The sequence below is a fragment of the Theropithecus gelada genome, chromosome 5 (genome assembly GCF_003255815.1).
Source record: "Theropithecus gelada isolate Dixy chromosome 5, Tgel_1.0, whole genome shotgun sequence".
NCBI lineage: Eukaryota > Metazoa > Chordata > Mammalia > Primates > Cercopithecidae > Theropithecus > Theropithecus gelada.
Window position 1 is genome coordinate 147,047,127 of NC_037672.1, and position 17,035 is coordinate 147,064,161.

Genomic DNA, 17,035 nt, shown 5'->3' on the forward strand with positions numbered 1-17,035 from the left:
TCTAGCTTCATCCACATCCCTGCAAAGGACATGATCTCATTCTTTTTTATGGCAGCATAGTATTCCATGATATGTATGTGCCACATTTTCTTTATGCAGTCTATCATTGACGGGCATTTGGGTTGGTTCTATGACTGCTATTGTAAATAGTGCTGCAGTAAACATACATGTGCATGTGTCTTTATAGTAGAATGATTCATATTCTTTTGGGTATATACCCAGTAATGGGATTTCTGGGTCAAATAGTATTTCTGGTTCTAGATCCTTAAGGAATCGCCATATTGTCTTCCACAATGACTGAACTAATTTACATTCCCACCAACAGTGTAGAAGTGTTCCTATTTCTCCACAGCCTCGCCAGCATCTACTGTTTCTTGACTTTTTAATAATCACCATTCTGACTGCCATGAAATGGTATCTCATTGTGGTTTTTATTTGCATATCTCTAATGATCAGTGTGTTGACGTTTTTTTCATGTGTCTGTTGGCCACGTAAATGTCTTCTTTCGAAAAGCGTCTGCTTATATCTTTTCCCCACTTTTTGATGGGGTTGTTTTTATCTTGTAAATTTAAGTTCCTTGTAAATTCTGGATATTAGACCTTTGTCAGATGGGTAGACTGCAAAAATTTTCTCCCATTCTGTAGGTTGCCTGTTTACTCTGGTGATAGTTTCTTTTGCTCTGCAGAAGCTCTTTAGTTTAATTAGATCCCATTTGTCAATTTTGGCGTTTGTCTCAATTGCTTTTGGTGTTTTCACCATGAAGTCTTCACCCAGGCCTATGTCCTGAATGATACTGCCTAGGTTTTCTTCTAGGGTTTTTATGGTTTTGGGTTTTACATTTAAGTCTTTAATCCACCTTGAGTTAAAAACACTGGCATATTGTATAATTGTATTCACTATATAAGAAGGGACAAATCTCTTATCAGGGATCTTTGAGTGAGGAAGTGTGTGTTAGTGTTCTAAAGACTGAAAGACTGAAACCCGTGGTACCAGTCTGCAAGATGACCCCAATAATTGCTGACTTCTAGTCACACCCTAGTGTAGTCTCCTCCCACATCAAACAGGGCTGACTTGTGTAACCTACAGGATATTGTGGGAATAACAGTGTATGACTTCCAAGGCTATATCATAACACACATTGTGGCTTCCACCTTGTGCTCTCTTGGATGCTTTCTCTAGAGCAAGCTTGTCCAACTCATGGCCTGTGGACAGCACGCAGCCCAGGACAGTTTTGAATGCAGCCCAATGCAAATTCATAAACTTTCTTAAAATATTATGAGATTTTTTGAATTTTTTTAAGTTCATCAGTTATCATTAATGTCAGTGTATTTTATGTGTGGCCCAAGACAATTCTTCTTCCAATGTGGCCCAGGGAAGCCAAAAGATTGGACACCCCTGCTCTAGAGGAAGCCAACTGACAAGTCAGGGTGACACTAAAGCGACTCTATGGAAAGGTGCTCATGACAAGGAACTGAGGCCTCCTTACCATTCATGTGTGAATGGGCTGTCTTGGAAATGGATCTTCTTGCCCCAGTCAAGCCTTTAGATGGCTGTGACCCCGTCAACATCTTGACAGCAATCACATGAGGCTTTGAGGTAAACTGTTCCCAGATTTCTGATCTGCCAAAAATGCTGAGATTATGCACGTTTATTCTTGTAAATCATTAAGTTTAGGATAATTTGTTTCTACAGCAATAGTTGACAGTCTTTTTTCCCCCTAAGAAATAAACAGTGATTCAAATGAACATGGCCATCTTAAGGCAAGTTGATGGGCTCTGTGGAGTTACTAGTAATTAGATGGAACCTTATCTCAATAAATTTGCAATCAGTTTCTTGTTTCTCAAAGTCTCGTACCAAGACCAGCAGCATTGGCATTACCTGGGGGCTCACTGGAAATGCAGAATCTCAAACTCCACCCCAGAGCTCCAGAATAGGAATCTGCATTTTAATGAGATTCCCCTATGACATGTAAATATATTAAAGTTTGAGAAGAAGCACTGATTTATTTGATTCCTGGTGTTACAGCCTGTGGTTGGAAACTCTGGATATACCTTAGGGGTACTTTTTAAAAAATACGTTGGAGAAGCCCATCTGCAGAAATTCTGATTTAACTGACCTAGGTTGAGGCCTTTTAAGGTGGTGGCCCTAATGATGCTGCAGGATTTTCCTCTAGAAAAACTACATTGAAGCCTCAGATCAGCTCTGACTTCCTAGCATGCCCCAACCCCGCAAGAAGTTAGATATGTCCAGGTGTACGCCCAGAACTGCCTTGGGAGGAGTATTGTGCACAGAGCAGGAGTCCTCTCTGGAGCTGCCATGCAGGGAGTGTGTGTGTATGCGTTTGGTGGGGCGCACCAACTTCACAGATGCTAACGACCGTTGCATGTGCTTCTACCTTCCTTTATTCATGCTCTTCCAGGACTCAGTTCAACCCAAGAAAAAGCAACTATGCCTTTCTTCCTGAAAGGTCAGTTTGGATTGCTGTCTAGGCTGCTCAGAAAACCAGGTGTTGAATGTTCTAAGGTTTCACGTGCCAAATGGGGACCAAACATTTTTGAGCTTTATCTTTCCTAATAACAAACTGCAAAGAACTAGTATTTCTCTTAAGTCCTTGGAAAAGATGTTTTTATTGTTGAATAGACACTACTGCACTAAGATTTCCACTATCATGGGTGCTCACAAATGACAGGCCTCTTAAGAAGCTTTAATTGACAACATTAAATATGCGGGTGGGGGAGTGGGTGCAGAATGTCTTTTTCCTTTGTTAGTGCATCCCAGTGACAGAAACAATGCCTGACACATGGTACGCTCTCGATAAATATTCGTTGATTACATAACCCCCCTACCACCCAATAACTTCTCATCATTCATTCAAAGTTACTGAACGTACCATATTAGCGAATCTGCAATGGGAACAGTGGAGGCTGTTTTCTCAAAGGATTTTCTAATACAGCAACATATCTACTTTAAAAAAAAAAATAAATAGTGTGCCCCAAGCCAATGCTAGGCTTGGGTTTTCTGCGGTAGTTTGGCCTGGGGTCCTCACCAGGAGGCTGGCTGGGGATGTGCTCCTTGCCCTTGAATCTCCTTCCTTTGTAGTTTTTGGCCTGCGCGGTTACGTTTCCCAGGCGGAGGAGCGCGCGCCGCGGCTGCGCCCATTAGCGCGCGGCGCCGTGCAGGAGCCGTCAGGCGGGCGGGGCTGCCCGGGACCCGCAGGAGCCGCTCCTCCCGCGCCGGCGCTCGGCCCCCTCCTCCGCCCCCTCCTCCGTCTCTCCGCGGTTTGGCATCCCCCGGGCCGGGAAGCCTCCTCCAGCGCTGACAGCCGGCGGGCGGCGGAGGGAGGCCAGAGCGCGGATGCTTGCTGGTGGGCCGGGCCTGACGGCTGCGTGGGAGGCGGGCTGCATTATTTCCCGCTAGGGCCGCGCTCTGGGGAAGGAAGGGGCCAGGCTCGGCCCTCTCAGCCCCGAACGGGCGGGATCCGGGCTCGGCCGAGGCGGCGGGGCTGCACCCCGGGCCGGGGCCCGCGCGACCTCCCCGGGGGCCTCTCCCACGCTCCGCGCCCCGCCCCACCCTTCCTTCCTTCTTCCCTCCCTCGCTTCTGCGCTCCTAGGAGCGCTCCGCGCCGCGGACGCCCGAGCTTTGTGTGCGCCCGCGGGCCCGGCGCGCGCCTCGGGCGGCCCAACTTTGCCTCTCCCCGCCGGCTCCCGAGCGGGACTCGTGAGGCGTGGCCGGGTGGAGGAGGCGCTTGCGGGGGCGTGGGGCTCCCCGGCGGGCGGGAGGCACGGAGCGAGCCGCGCTGGACAATGAGCTGGGCAGCTCGGCGCTGCGGCCACTTTTAGCTGAGGGCGCGGGCGGGTCAGCACCTCCGCGGCTCCTCGGCCCCACCTGCGCGGAGAGGGCGGGATGCCAGAGCCAGGTGTCCCGGCGCGTTAAGGACCCTCGCGATCAGACGTCCCTGCACGGGCGCTCACACCCTTAGTCAGCCCGGAACGTCTTTTTGCGGGGAGCCCTAGGAGCAGCCGCGATGGCCAGCACCAGGAGTATCGAGCTGGAGCACTTTGAGGAACGGGACAAAAGGCCGCGACCGGGGTCGCGGAGAGGGGCCCCCAGCTCCTCCGGGGGCAGCAGCAGCTCTGGCCCCAAGGGGAACGGGCTCATCCCCAGCCCGGCGCACAGTGCCCACTGCAGCTTCTACCGCACGCGGACCCTGCAGGCCCTCAGCTCGGAGAAGAAGGCCAAGAAGGCACGCTTCTACCGGAACGGGGACCGCTACTTCAAGGGGCTGGTGTTTGCCATCTCCAGTGACCGCTTCCGGTCCTTCGATGCGCTCCTCATCGAGCTCACCCGCTCCCTGTCGGACAACGTGAACCTGCCCCAGGGTGTCCGCACTATCTACACCATCGACGGCAGCCGGAAGGTCACCAGCCTGGACGAGCTGCTGGAAGGTAGGAGGGGAGGGCGTCGCACGGCAGGTGCGGCGGAGCGCCGGCAGGTGCAGTGGGCCCGGGCCCGCGCAGCGGGGAGCCTGCGGAGTGCTTTCCAAGCGGCACGAGAATTGATGCTTCTGTCTGCTTCTCTAGAGATTGGCTGGAGGTGGCGGGTGGGGGGCGGTGGGGTGCCCACATACACGCTGACTTTCCTTCCCAAGAGATTTGTCTCTTAAAGAAGGGAAAAATTTCCTAGTGGTCAGAGGCCAATTGAGGCACTGGTGGCATGTGCTAAGATTGTTGAATTTACTTGTGTTGAAGTGCAGAATGTTTGAGAAAATGGTTCTCCCATGGGGAGCTGGGTAATCCCCTACTGATAAGCTCTGTTGGACCCTCGGTGTGGACCCTGGTGCAGGCACCTGTCATGTTCCAGTTTTCGGGGTCCTGTCGTGACTGCTGTCAGAAGCTGTGGTTGTGAAATGCTCTAGGTTGGCTTTCCTAGTTTGCTTTGCAGCAGAAGTTACTTGAGGTGAAGAGGGATGATCCTAGTCAGCGGGTCTCAACCTTGGCTTCATCTTCCAAGGGGACTGGGGACTTCAAAAAATATGGGACCCTGATCCCCCAACCTCCAGATATCCTGATTAAATTGGTTGGGTTTGGGGTGTGGGTTCGGCGTCTGGAGTCTCCAAAGCCCCCACCACCCAGGTGATTCTCATGTGGAACCATGGTTAACAATCACTGTGCTAAAGGGTTTTCCACGTGAGGTTGGAAAAAAGGTAAATCAAGGTCAATCTCTCCTGCCTTATCCTCTAGTAAGAGTAGCTAATTAGAATGATAGAGGCTATTGGATTCAGCAGTGGGGCCTCATCATAAATTAGTAATTCTGCTGTGTCAACCGTGCCTCGGTCAGAGAGACTGCTTGACTGTATGTTGGGTCATCCTTGAATTCCTGCAATACTTAGGTCTCATCCTTTTCAGGTGGAAAAGTCATTATCAGTAGTCTAGAACCTGTTTCCAGTTCTAAATAACACCCAGAAAGACCAGGCAGAACCCAAGTATGTGCTGACTACGTGCTTACATACGGTCCGCTCTTGTGCATCTTTCTTAATGCAAATGGCACATTCCATGTAGTCACAGCAATAGCTTGGCAGGGAGAGGAAGCTGAACATCAAGCCAAAGGTTTTTCTTATATTATCTCAGCATGCTTTTCTGTCCTGAAGACATTATCCCCATTTTATAGATGAGGAAACTTAGGGAGCGTGCTTGGCCTCACAGTGCCTGCAGCATCTACTTTCTCATCTACAGTTCACCTCTCCTGAGCTAATGTAGCCACATCGAGGAAAACTAAAGGTGGTTGAGTTTATCTATTTAGTCACTGCCATCAGAAGTTTTTGCTGCCTTGCCTAGATGGCAACCCAGCCAAAATTAAATTGACTCTTCAGTCTACGTGTGTGCTTGTGACTTCACCCATTCTGTCAGTCAGTTGTGTGTTTTGGTTTTAAGGGCTTCTTGAGGTAAGGGGATAGCTGGAGAAGTATAAAAAAGGAAGATACAATGTTCAAAGGGCCTTGTTTGCTTTTCTTAATCATGTTAAACACTTACAAGCAATATTTGCCTAGCTGTATTAAAACCGAGTCGCCAATTTTTTGACTGACCCAAGATCAGATTTGCAGGATCAAGGCAGTGCCTGTTTGCTTAAGCACTTGTTACTCAACATGCCCTTGGGATACTGTTCCTGGTATGGTTTCTTAAGGGTCAACAATGTTAATATCCTTCTCTAAAGAAATTTTAACAATGGATTTACTACGTAAAATTGACATAATGTAAAGATGAATCTCATTATAGGAGAGATGATTAGATGGACATTATGCATGTCCATTAATAGGAGTACATAGTATAGATTGCGTCTTTTACCGCCCACAGCGTGCATGGCCACTGGGTCTAATTCTGCAACTGTAGTTTCAACTACAAATTGACTGTTAACAGTTTTCCTTCGAATCATTCACTGATTTTTAGTGGGTGAGAATTTGGAAAAAATATTATCTATGGAGTCCAAATCATACCAAAATATGATAAATAATATAACAAATATTTGCACAGCCAAAATTTTTTTATGGCTTTTCCCACTTGTTTGAAGAAGTTTTTAATATAATATTACTGCAAAAGAAGAAAACTTGGGCACTTTTTTGTCATATGGAATTCTCTCTGACAATGGGTCTTTAATTCTTGAATTTCTCCCCAAATTAGTAGAATACGCTATAGAAATGCATTTTATTTTTTTTAAGAAAAATATAGGTGCAGTAGCTCATTGTAATCCCAGCCCTTTGGGAGACTGAGGCGGGTGGATCACCTGAAATCAGGAGTTTGAGACCAGCCTGATAAACAAAGTGAAACCCCATCTCTACTTAAAAAACAAAAAAATACAAAAATTAGCCGGGTGTGGTGGCATGTGCCTGTAGTCCCAGCTACTCAGGAGGCTGAGATGGGAGAATTGCTTGAACCCAGGAGGCAGAGATTGCAGTGAGTCGAGATCACGCCACTGCACTCCAGTCTGGGCGATGGAGCAATACTCTGTCTCAATAAAAGAGAAAAAAAAAAGAAAAAAAGAAAAATAGTCACTAATGCTTACTGTCAATCATTCCAGAATGTAAATAGTTTCAACTTTTATTTAAAATTGTGTGCTCAGATTTTTCATGTAGGAGAACTAAGCAGCTATCCGTGAAGTTATTTGTATTAGTAAAAAATAGGTCTGTGATATATTCACCACATTGTCAAAATTGACTGCTTTATTTCATTTGGGTTGATTATTTTTAATAAAGCTCTCTCAGGCAGTATTTTACAGCATTATGTTCAACTAGGCTCTGCTTCTTCGATCCCATGAAACTTGTAGTTTAGAAGGTATGCTTTTTCTGAAATGTCTTGAGTGAAGAATAGAGAGTGATGACTCAAAACACTAGGACATGAGCATTCATTCAGAGCTCCAATCTCATTGAACTCAGATGACAAAAGATATTTGCATGGCCCAAATTATTTTTTCTTCTGCCCTTGACCTTGAGAGTCTCTGGAGACTAAAAGCTGTTCTAGTGTGAGCTGGCACTCCTCCAACACTACCCTAAACCAACAAGCATCTTCGATTTATTGATTTATCCACCCTTGCTGGATTAAGTTAGAGTTGATGCTGTGCAGTCCTGTAATCCTGTTTATTATTTAAAACTAAATGGGGGACCTCTTCCTGCAGGACTGTGGCTCTTAATCAATATTGGGAAAATTAGTTGAACTGTCTTAAGCTGTGAGCCTGCTGAGCTCAGTATCTGTAATACCCAGCAGAGGATGTCCAGATGACTTGTTCTTCGGCTTTCTTGTTAGTGGCTGATTCAGAATTTCTAGTCTTAGTTCCATTCCATGTGTCTTCTCTCCTTCTGAGCGTTTGTCTTCTCTCCTTCTGAGCATTTTGAAATATTTGTAAAGTTTTGATGTAAAGTTTTGATGAAATATTTGTAAAGTTTTGAAATATTTGTAAAGTTTTGATGAAGAGATATAACCAAGGACAGTAGAAAAAAAATGCCTGACCAAGTCAGGATTCCTGAGTTCTGACTAGATTTGAGAAAAATTTCACCTCACTTCCCTGGCCTTGGTGTCCTTTTCTCTGGAATGAGAAGTTGGCAGACCACCTCTCTAAGTTAGGTCTCTTCTGGTTTAAAAATGTGTATGTACCCTTCATTATCTGAGGGGTTATTGGTGGAGCATATGATGGCCTGGGCTGCCTTTCCCTAGCCAGAACCCATCTTCCGGAAAATTGATGAGGCTTTACATGTCCAGATACCAATCACAGAATGGGGTGTATAGCTCTGATGAAGTGCTTGCCAAGAGTCGAAGGTATTAAGAGCTACCTATGTCTGCCTCTCTCATTCCAAAGTAAAATGTCATTTTGTTATTTCTACCTTTTATCCCTTTGTAAACAATAAACTGATTGTTTTTTGGCATATGAGAGAATTTTGGTTATTTCGATAATGATACTTTCATTCCTTCATGAAGTTAACTTGAACATTTAAGAAAAATAAGATTCTAAAGAAATCACACACATGAAGTTTGAGGTCCTCCTACCAAACCTATCTACTGCATTTGTTTTGTTAGGTCAGGTCTTTGAAAGTGTTAAATAAACCAAAGTATGTTTCTGTGAGTTTTTAAGTAAAAATGAATTTCCATAAGAACCTAGATTATACTTAGTTGTTTTTTCCTGAAAAACAAACTTTATAATAATAGAAACTGTGGAACTTATTACAGTAAGAAGGAAATAAACTCGTGAGTTATCAGGTATTTGCACATAGGAGTCAAAAATGGTGCACACGAAAGTCATACGTGGTGATTGGACTTGGAAAGTTAGTATTGAATCTTAGGTCTGCAAAACTTTCTTTACCTGCGAAACCCTTGGATTCCTAAAGGCCCACTTCAGATAGCACCTGTGAAGTCTCTTTCCACTTCTCTGTGCAGCTGGTCTCAAGTGGTTAGTTGAGGGCATACTATATCCTAGACATGGTCACAAGCTTACGGTCTCTTCCTTCAAAAAATGCATGTTCTCCTAGGAGAGAGATAGTGAACATACACACACAGGGAATGGCGTCAGCTAAAGTGCTGTAAATGAAGTGATGACATGGGGCAGGATGGCCATATTGGCCGGGGTGATGGGGAAGGCTTCCTAGAGGAACAGACATTGGAGCCAAGGCCTGAGGTCAAGTTTATAACTCTTTCCTCTGCTTACGGCATTTTTCTTTACTTCTATTATAACCCTTAGCTTTGAGTCTCATGATCTATTGGATCTGTTTTTGCACTCAGCTGAGAGAAGCCTGTGGTCAGGGATCTTAAATACAGTCAATTCATTGATTAAATAACCCAGACAATGATTTTACCTCTAAGTCCCTTAGTTGTCAAGGGAAGTTTTGTATGAATTAAGCTTTAATGAGATTCCTAGATACTTGTTAAAATATTTTTTTTGGAAAATTGGATTACGTTTTAGATAAATGTATAATTTGGGGGGAAATTCTGTGCTAACCATTTTGGAGGGAATGAGTCTTCCATAACATCCTCTTCTATGAATCTGATTGTCCCATCTCATTTCCTTAAAAACAAGGAAAATAAGATGTGCTATAATATAGCTGCATAAGAAGCTCTTTCCAGAGGTAAGAGGAACATTTTCACTTAAAGAATAAATGAATCCTAAAAGGTTGGGGAAGGAAAGGGGACATGTGGGAGAGCATTTATGAGATTAGAGTATGACACGGTGATACTCTGGAAGTTATGAGACAAGATTAATGTCTCATGAGTTTTTAAACTATGAAAAGGATATTTAATGGTCCTGTGATATGAAATAAAGGAAACTAGATTCTGTTGGGCAGTGATCATCTAACTGCTTTCTTCATTGCGTGTGAGGCCGAGAGGAGTTGCTGCGGGGTGTGTACCACCTGGCTAGGTCTTTTTTCTGTATCTCTACCTGCCCATGCTACAACTGCATCTGTGTTTTTATGTCTTTTACTTGTAAAGTAAACCATTACCTAAGGATTAGAGGTGCTTTTTTCTCTGCATTGCTACTATTTACTAGATGTTTTATGAGCAGTCATTGTGTGAGGTACTTTACATGTTTCATTTAACCCTTGTAATACCCTCTGAAATATGGCTGCATTGTTGTCCCCATTTTACAGATGGGGAAGCTGAGGCTCAGAGAGTGTAAAGAAATGGCTGGATTGTACCAATGTAAGAGGTAGAGCTGGCACTTGAGCACTTTCTGCCTTGCTTCTGAACTTCTGTATTCTTAACTACTGCTTTCTACCACCTGAGAGGAAGTGGAGTCCATTATGTTGGTGGGGACTTTGGGAGGTGTCTTGGTTCATTTTCTGTTGCTATAACAGAATACCACAGACTAGGTAAGTTATAAAGAAAATAAATTTATTTTCTAGTTCTAGAAGCTAGAAAGTCCAAGGCACGGCCCTGGCATCTGTTGAGGGTCATCCCATGGTGGAAAGTTGGAAGGTGAAAGCAAAGGTAGGATAGAGAGAGAGGAAATGGGGTTGAATTCCCTCCTTTTATAACTAACCCATTCCCACAATAACAGCCTTAATCCATTCATGAGGGTGGTACCCTCATGGTCTAATCACCTCTTCAGGCCTCACTTGTTAATATTGTTACAATGGCAATTTCCAACACATGAAGCTTGGGAGATATGTTCAACCCATAGCAGGAGGTGAATAAATCATAAAGGCAGAGACTTCATAGGCTGGATTAGTGCCTAGAGAGGCTCAAGAGAGCTTGTTTGCCCCTTCTACCATGTGAGGATGTAGTGAGAAGTCACCATGAGTGAACCAGGAGCCCTCACTACACACCATATCTGTCAGCACCTTGATCTTTGATGTCCTCACCTCCAGAACTGTGAGAAATTTATTTCTGTTCATAAGTCACTCTGTTTTTTGTATTTTGTTATAGCAACTTGAACAGACTAATACAGTCTTCTTTTGCCTCTAAAGTTCAGTGATCTTGGGAAATGCTTCTAGGGGTTGGAAAGAGAAATGATCTTGGCTCTATCTGGCTCCATGTCTCTCTCTGAAAGTTGGCTGGGTACTTGATCAGATGTAGTTACCCAGATTTAGATGGAGTTCTTAAAACACCTCAGTAACATACAGGAGGATCTTTTCCATGGACTATCCTCATGAAAGGGAAAATTACAAACCCAAAAGGGGTTGGGACCACAATTGTCTTGTTTATCCCTTTATCCCATGCAAGAAATGCTTCTGGAATGTGATGTTTTTTGAATTAATTTTATTTTTGTGCCCTGTGTAAGATGTTTTAATAGTTGGATATAGGTGGATATAGATGCAAAAATCTTTATTAAGATAGCCAGTTAGACAGTTAGCCAGATTTATGGAGGTAGCATAAGTTCATGTTAAAGGTAAATATTCCTTGCCCCTTTGTGTTTCAATTTTTAATATATTTTTCTTCAAGAAAAATGATGCAGTGTATTTATGTCCCAAGAATTTATCAATTTCACTAGTATCTGAGATGCCTGACTTGAGTTTTCTCTTTGGACAGCGATCACAACCAGATTCTTACATATTTATTTCTTGTTATGTGTTTAAATTCCAGGATTATTCTAAGCCCCCTAATGTTTTCAGTGTCTATGGGAGTTCTTGCCATAACTAAGGCTTAGTTGTGTTCATCTTTAGCATTCTCATTTTAAGCAATTGTTTCTGCCAAATTTTTCATACTTAATTTTAACACAATCTTAATTTTTTAATTTTGTGAGTCAGAAATAAAGTCAGGAGCTTAAACGAATACTCTTTTATTCCTTAAAGCATGTTATAATTCGATCCTAATCCCTGGGATATTTTTGTCCTATCTGCTGTGTTTTCAACAGCCTAAAGGAGAAGTCATTATATTGTAATTTGTCAGAAGCTTTTCCTTATATACTGAAGGAATGGGAAAATACTGGTTTGGAGAGATCGCCCTAAGTACTTTTCATTACACTATAACATTTACTAACATTTCAAACTAAGTAACTAAAATAACCTGCAATTTTGACCTACTCTGTTACCTTTTGTTTGTTTGTTAAATTATAATCACTTGCAACCAAAGTGCAAAATGTTCACAATAGATGTTTTAAAATATTTTCATTGATCTCTTTCTTCACTATATGTTTTTAAAACTTCAGATTACCTTGTTAACTTTTGAAATAGCAATGTGTGGAGGCCAGGGAGGTTTGCTGAAAATCACTGAGATGAGATAGATTAATAGAAGAAAAGGGATGCAAATTTATTTCACATGTATACACAGGAGCCTTCAGAATTAAGACCCAAAGGTACAGGGGAAGTTGTCCATTTTTATGCGTAAGTTCAACAAAGTATGGACAGCCATGTAGAAGTATGATTGGACAAAAGGGCATGGTTTAATGTTAATAGACTGAATTGAGATACCCAGCAAGGCCTGTCTGTCTAGATTCTTCTTGGCCTCTGTGAACAACATTCCTTTCTTCTGGGTGTGGGGCAGGACCCTCTCTGGAATGGGGGTCTTGTGACCTACAGTCAGACCAGGTAGGTCAAATCATTTAATTATAGCCATTTTTTACATACGAAGTGAAGGAGAAATTAGAGTAATATTTTTAGTGACTGGTTTTGGGGGAAAGGGGTTCAGGTTTCTATGACCTTCCTTGGAGAAGAGGGATTCTAGTTTTCATGGCTAGCTTTGGAGGAGAATGGTACTAACAGCCAGGAGGGCGGGAGAAGGTCAGAGAAAAATGTTTGCCTCTGAGGATGCTACTGAGGCCTTCATGTTGGAGTATTGTTTTCTGAGCCCCAACAGATGCAGTTATTTCTCAAAGGCAGTCATTGAGAGTCTCTCCCCTAATGCCCTTGCTCATCATCTTGGTCTCTTTACTTAATAGTATTTTGCCTTGTCTGCTGAAGAATCAAGAAAAAAGGGGTTCTAGAAACGTATTACTGGTTATATTGTTGTTCATTAAGCCTGTGTGGGAGAACTTGAGAAATAGCCCAGTGTGAATTTGTCTCCCGTTAATTTAGTGATCAAAGCCAGTTTCTGGAACATTCTACTTAAATTTTACAATGTATTTAAACATTTAGCAGAGTCCTGGCATGCAGTGGCTGCTTGACAAATGGTGGTGGTCCTCAGCTTTTTTTTTTTTTTTTTTTCTTAATGTGTGTCCTTGTAACTTCTTCCTCTACTTCTAGAGCTACTTCAGTCTCATCCTGCTTATATATGGCAGCCTTCAGATTTTTCTTTTTTCTTTTTAAATTCTTTTTTTTTTTTTAATAACTAGAGACAGAGTCTTTGTTGCCCAGGCTGGCCTCCTGGACTCTAGCACTCCTCTTGCCACAGTCTCCTGATTAGCTGGGATTACAGGTGCAAGCCACTACACCCTTCAGATGTTTTGAGACGATGGTCATGCTTTACTACAGGTTGAGTGTCCCTCATCTGAAAATCCAAAATGCTCTAAAATCTGAAACTTTTTGAGTGTTAATGTGATACCACAAATGGAAAATTCCATACTTAACCTCATGTGACAGGTTGCAGTCACAATGCAGGTGCACAACATGTAGTTTATTTAGCCTCTTCAAGGGGGGAAAAAGATCATTCCAGGCCCTTTCAGCTGTGATAAATATTTTCTGTGCATGCCCACTTCCCCCATGAAAGTACACCCACAAGGAGTAATAAAATGGCACATGTGCAGGCTGGCTGCACCAATGGCAGGGTCTCCACAATGCTCTACATGAGATTAAGACCTATGTACATTACTCACTATTTTGCTTTATTGCTTATTCTCTGTTCTGTGGTGTAAAGATACTGTGGAAAACATCAGTAATACTAGCATGATACTCATAGGGTAATGCAGATATTCCAAAATCTGAAAAAAATCTGCAATCTGAAACCTTTCTTGTCCAAGCGTTTTGGATAAGGAATACCCAACCTGTATTTCCCCTTCTCTCTCTTCCTCTAAACACCATCACCTCTTTTTTGGATGAACATCTGGTTTCTAAATTCTTTATCACTTGCACTGAAACTTTTGAGTTACCGTGATTATCAATCACTTGCTGAAAACTGAGGGCTAAGCTTTCCTCTGACTCACAGCAGGATTAAAATAAAGGCACAGTGGAGAAAGGAGTAAGAGATTAAGGAGGAGAGTGTTCAGCAGAGGTCTTCAGAAGCTGAGGAAACTCTGGAGGAAAGTTTTACCTCTGTTTAAATGCACCAGTTGAAGGACCGACCCTATATGTACTATGCCCTGTTTATTTACAAATATTATGTGGCCACATTTCGGTTTGAAGGTTTCTCTTTCTCAGTATCCTTAAGGTTGCATTGTTTCTCAAACTTTAACAATGTTAGCCACTTAAAGATTAAAAACAATATAAAAATCCAACATCCAAATTGCAGAAGCCAAGTATTGCCTTCATTACTTTAATTACTTTAGTTACATTGTCACTTAAATGTTTGTAAATGTAAAATTAGGTGTGCTTATGCATATAGGTTTTACATGGTGATAAACCCAGATTGACAGTATAAATACCAACAAAACTGCATAACCAGTAAAAATGCAAAATAGCAATATGAAGCTAGAGATGCTGTTTGCTCAAACTAAATTGGTGTTCCCAGTGTGATTGTGGTACTGAGTGCTGAGTTAGGTATGCTGTATTTCAGAATGCCATGTAACGAGTCAGTTTTGCACAGCTAATGAGTATTCCTGTAGAGCAAAATTATGTCCTCTGGCCTTAACTTGCTGTGAACATGTCTTATACATATGAAGTCCACTTCCCTTTTTCCTTGTTAATTCCTGGCATAGTTAGAATAGTTGAAGCCAAAAGACTGTTAACTTAGAAGTAGTTGTTCAGATGTTCCAGAATAGGATTACATAAACATTTTAAGTTTGATCATAAAAATAAATGCACTGTGGGCTGGGCATGGTGGCTCATGCCTGTAATCCCAGCACTTTGGGAGGCCGAGGCAGGCAGATCACCTGAGGTTGGGAGATCAAGACCAACATGGAGAAATCCCGTCTCTACTAAAAACACAAAAATTAGCTGGCCATGGTGGCACTCGCCTGTAATCCCAGCTACTCGGGAGGCTGAGGCAGGAGAATTGCTTGAACCTGGGAGGCAGAGGTTGCAGTGAGCCGAGATCGTGCCATTACACTCCACTCCAGCCTTGGCAACAAGAGCAAAACTCCATCTCAAAATAATAATAATAATAAATAAACACACAATAAAAATCCCCATAGTGAGCTCCTGTAGATTTTGGGTATGCTTGGCCCCATGTATGAGGAGCAAAAATACCAGATCACAGATCTGATCTGCTGGTTCCATCCTACCCAGGAGATTAGGTACGATTTCTTCCTCAGTGGGTAAGCTACAAAGCTTTATGGTTACTGGGTAGGATTTTCATTTTTACATTTAGCTAATTTACTTGACCTTAAGTTAAACTCCTCTCAGATTTCAATGCTAAAACGTGGATTTGTGGACATACCTGTTTCTTCATAGATATTCATAGATTCAAAGTAGCTTTTGTACCCCCTTCTCCGTAGAAGGTATCACAGACCATACAACTGGATGTGACTTTAGGAGATGATTTGGTTCAGTCACTTGCCTGCAGGTGTATTGAAAAAGCCCTTGTCTTTGAGGTGAAAGATCTTATTTTGTGTCCCCAGCCCTGCTCCGCAGAAATAGGTGTTATATTCATTGAGCAAATATGTCAGTAATGGTTCAGAGACATGACAAATCAGTATGGAGTGGGAACAGCATCTGGGCCCAAGCAGTGTACTTTGTGTTACTCTGCTAATTCCTTTAAGTTTACATTATGTGTAGTTTGGCCAGGAAACTCAATTAAGTTGTTTGCCATGACAGAATAATAAATCAGTCTTACTTTTTCTTACTCTGTGTTTTTTCTTAACCAGCCGGATGTGGGAACTCATCTGTGATGTATTTAAAATGGACCTTAAAATTATTATCCACCCGGTCTCTCACAAACGCTGCACTTGATGAAGGGCATCGAACCATCTTGTAGAGGCAAATATGCTCAAATATCTTTTCCTTGGTTACATTCTTTTGGAAGCAATGTTTTTCTTAATTTCTGAAGTTAGGAAAAATTCTAGATTCCTAAGATTTTACTGATGTTAGACCTGAAGTGTCTTTCCTTTTCTTTCCTTTTTGTCTTCCTTTTTCTGTGTTACCATATTTAAGTATGTGTGTGTGTATCCTTTTCTCTAAGTTTGAAGAGTCCTCGCACTTTAGATTTGTAAATAAGTTTTCGTTTTTATCATTAAGTTCAGTGCTTGCTTCCACTCCTAGAGTTAGGCATAGTCTCAGTATCCAAATTTTATATAACTCAATTTCTGCCACAAATGTCAAGACAGTTTGTAATTACAAACTAGTTAGTCGTTTAGGCATTTACGGGACATAGTTTAACAGAGGTGTATGTGAGACTTTATAATAACTGATAGAAAAGTAGCCTGAAACTGCTATTGTTAAAATTTCCACCTACATGAGATTCCATGTAGTTCTTTGTCCTAACAGGAACATTTGTGTGTGTTTGTGTGTTTATGTGTGTGTGAGGAACACAACATGAGATCTACCCTTTCAAATTTAAGTACAACGTATGGTAGTATTAACTAATAGGCACAGTGTTGTACAGCCGATCTCCAGAACTTGCTCATCTTCATAACTGGAACTTCATACTCACTGAGCAGCAGCCTCCCATGTCCCTTTCCCCTCACCCCCTGGCAAACACTATTCTGGTCTCTGTTTTTATGAATTTGACTTTTTAGATACCCTATGTAAGTGAAGCCACGTGTATTTGTTCTTCTGTGGCTGCCTTATTTCATTTAACGTAATGTCCCCCAGGTTTGTCCATGTTATTGCATATGGCAGAATTTGCTTCATTTTTAAAGACTGAATAATATCTTATTGTATGTATATACTACATTTTCCTTTCTTAGCTATTGTGAATGATGGTATAATGAGCATGAGAGTGCCAGTATCTTTTTGAGATGCTGGTATCAGTTCTTCTGGATATATACCAAAAGTACAATTGCTGGATCATATGGTAGTTTTATTTTTACT

The 17,035-nt window shown here is 42.3% G+C and overlaps 1 protein-coding gene across 5 annotated transcripts in view; it reads left to right on the forward strand.

Annotated features, from left to right (window-relative positions):
- Positions 1–3,153: 3,153 nt before the first annotated feature.
- The window catches only part of DCLK2 (doublecortin like kinase 2), a 178,269-nt gene continuing 164,387 nt past the window's right edge, over positions 3,154–17,035 (forward strand). For 3 of the 5 annotated variants that reach the window (XR_003119558.1, XM_025386569.1, XM_025386573.1), the window contains exon 1: positions 3,154–4,445. Coding sequence is in view for 4 of the 5 variants with exons in the window: in XM_025386569.1 (XP_025242354.1) it covers positions 4,025–4,445 (421 nt within the window). In the remaining variant the exon portion in view is untranslated. The remainder of the gene's footprint in view (positions 4,446–17,035) is intronic. The other 2 variants (XM_025386572.1, XM_025386574.1) reach the window with 1 other exon arrangement.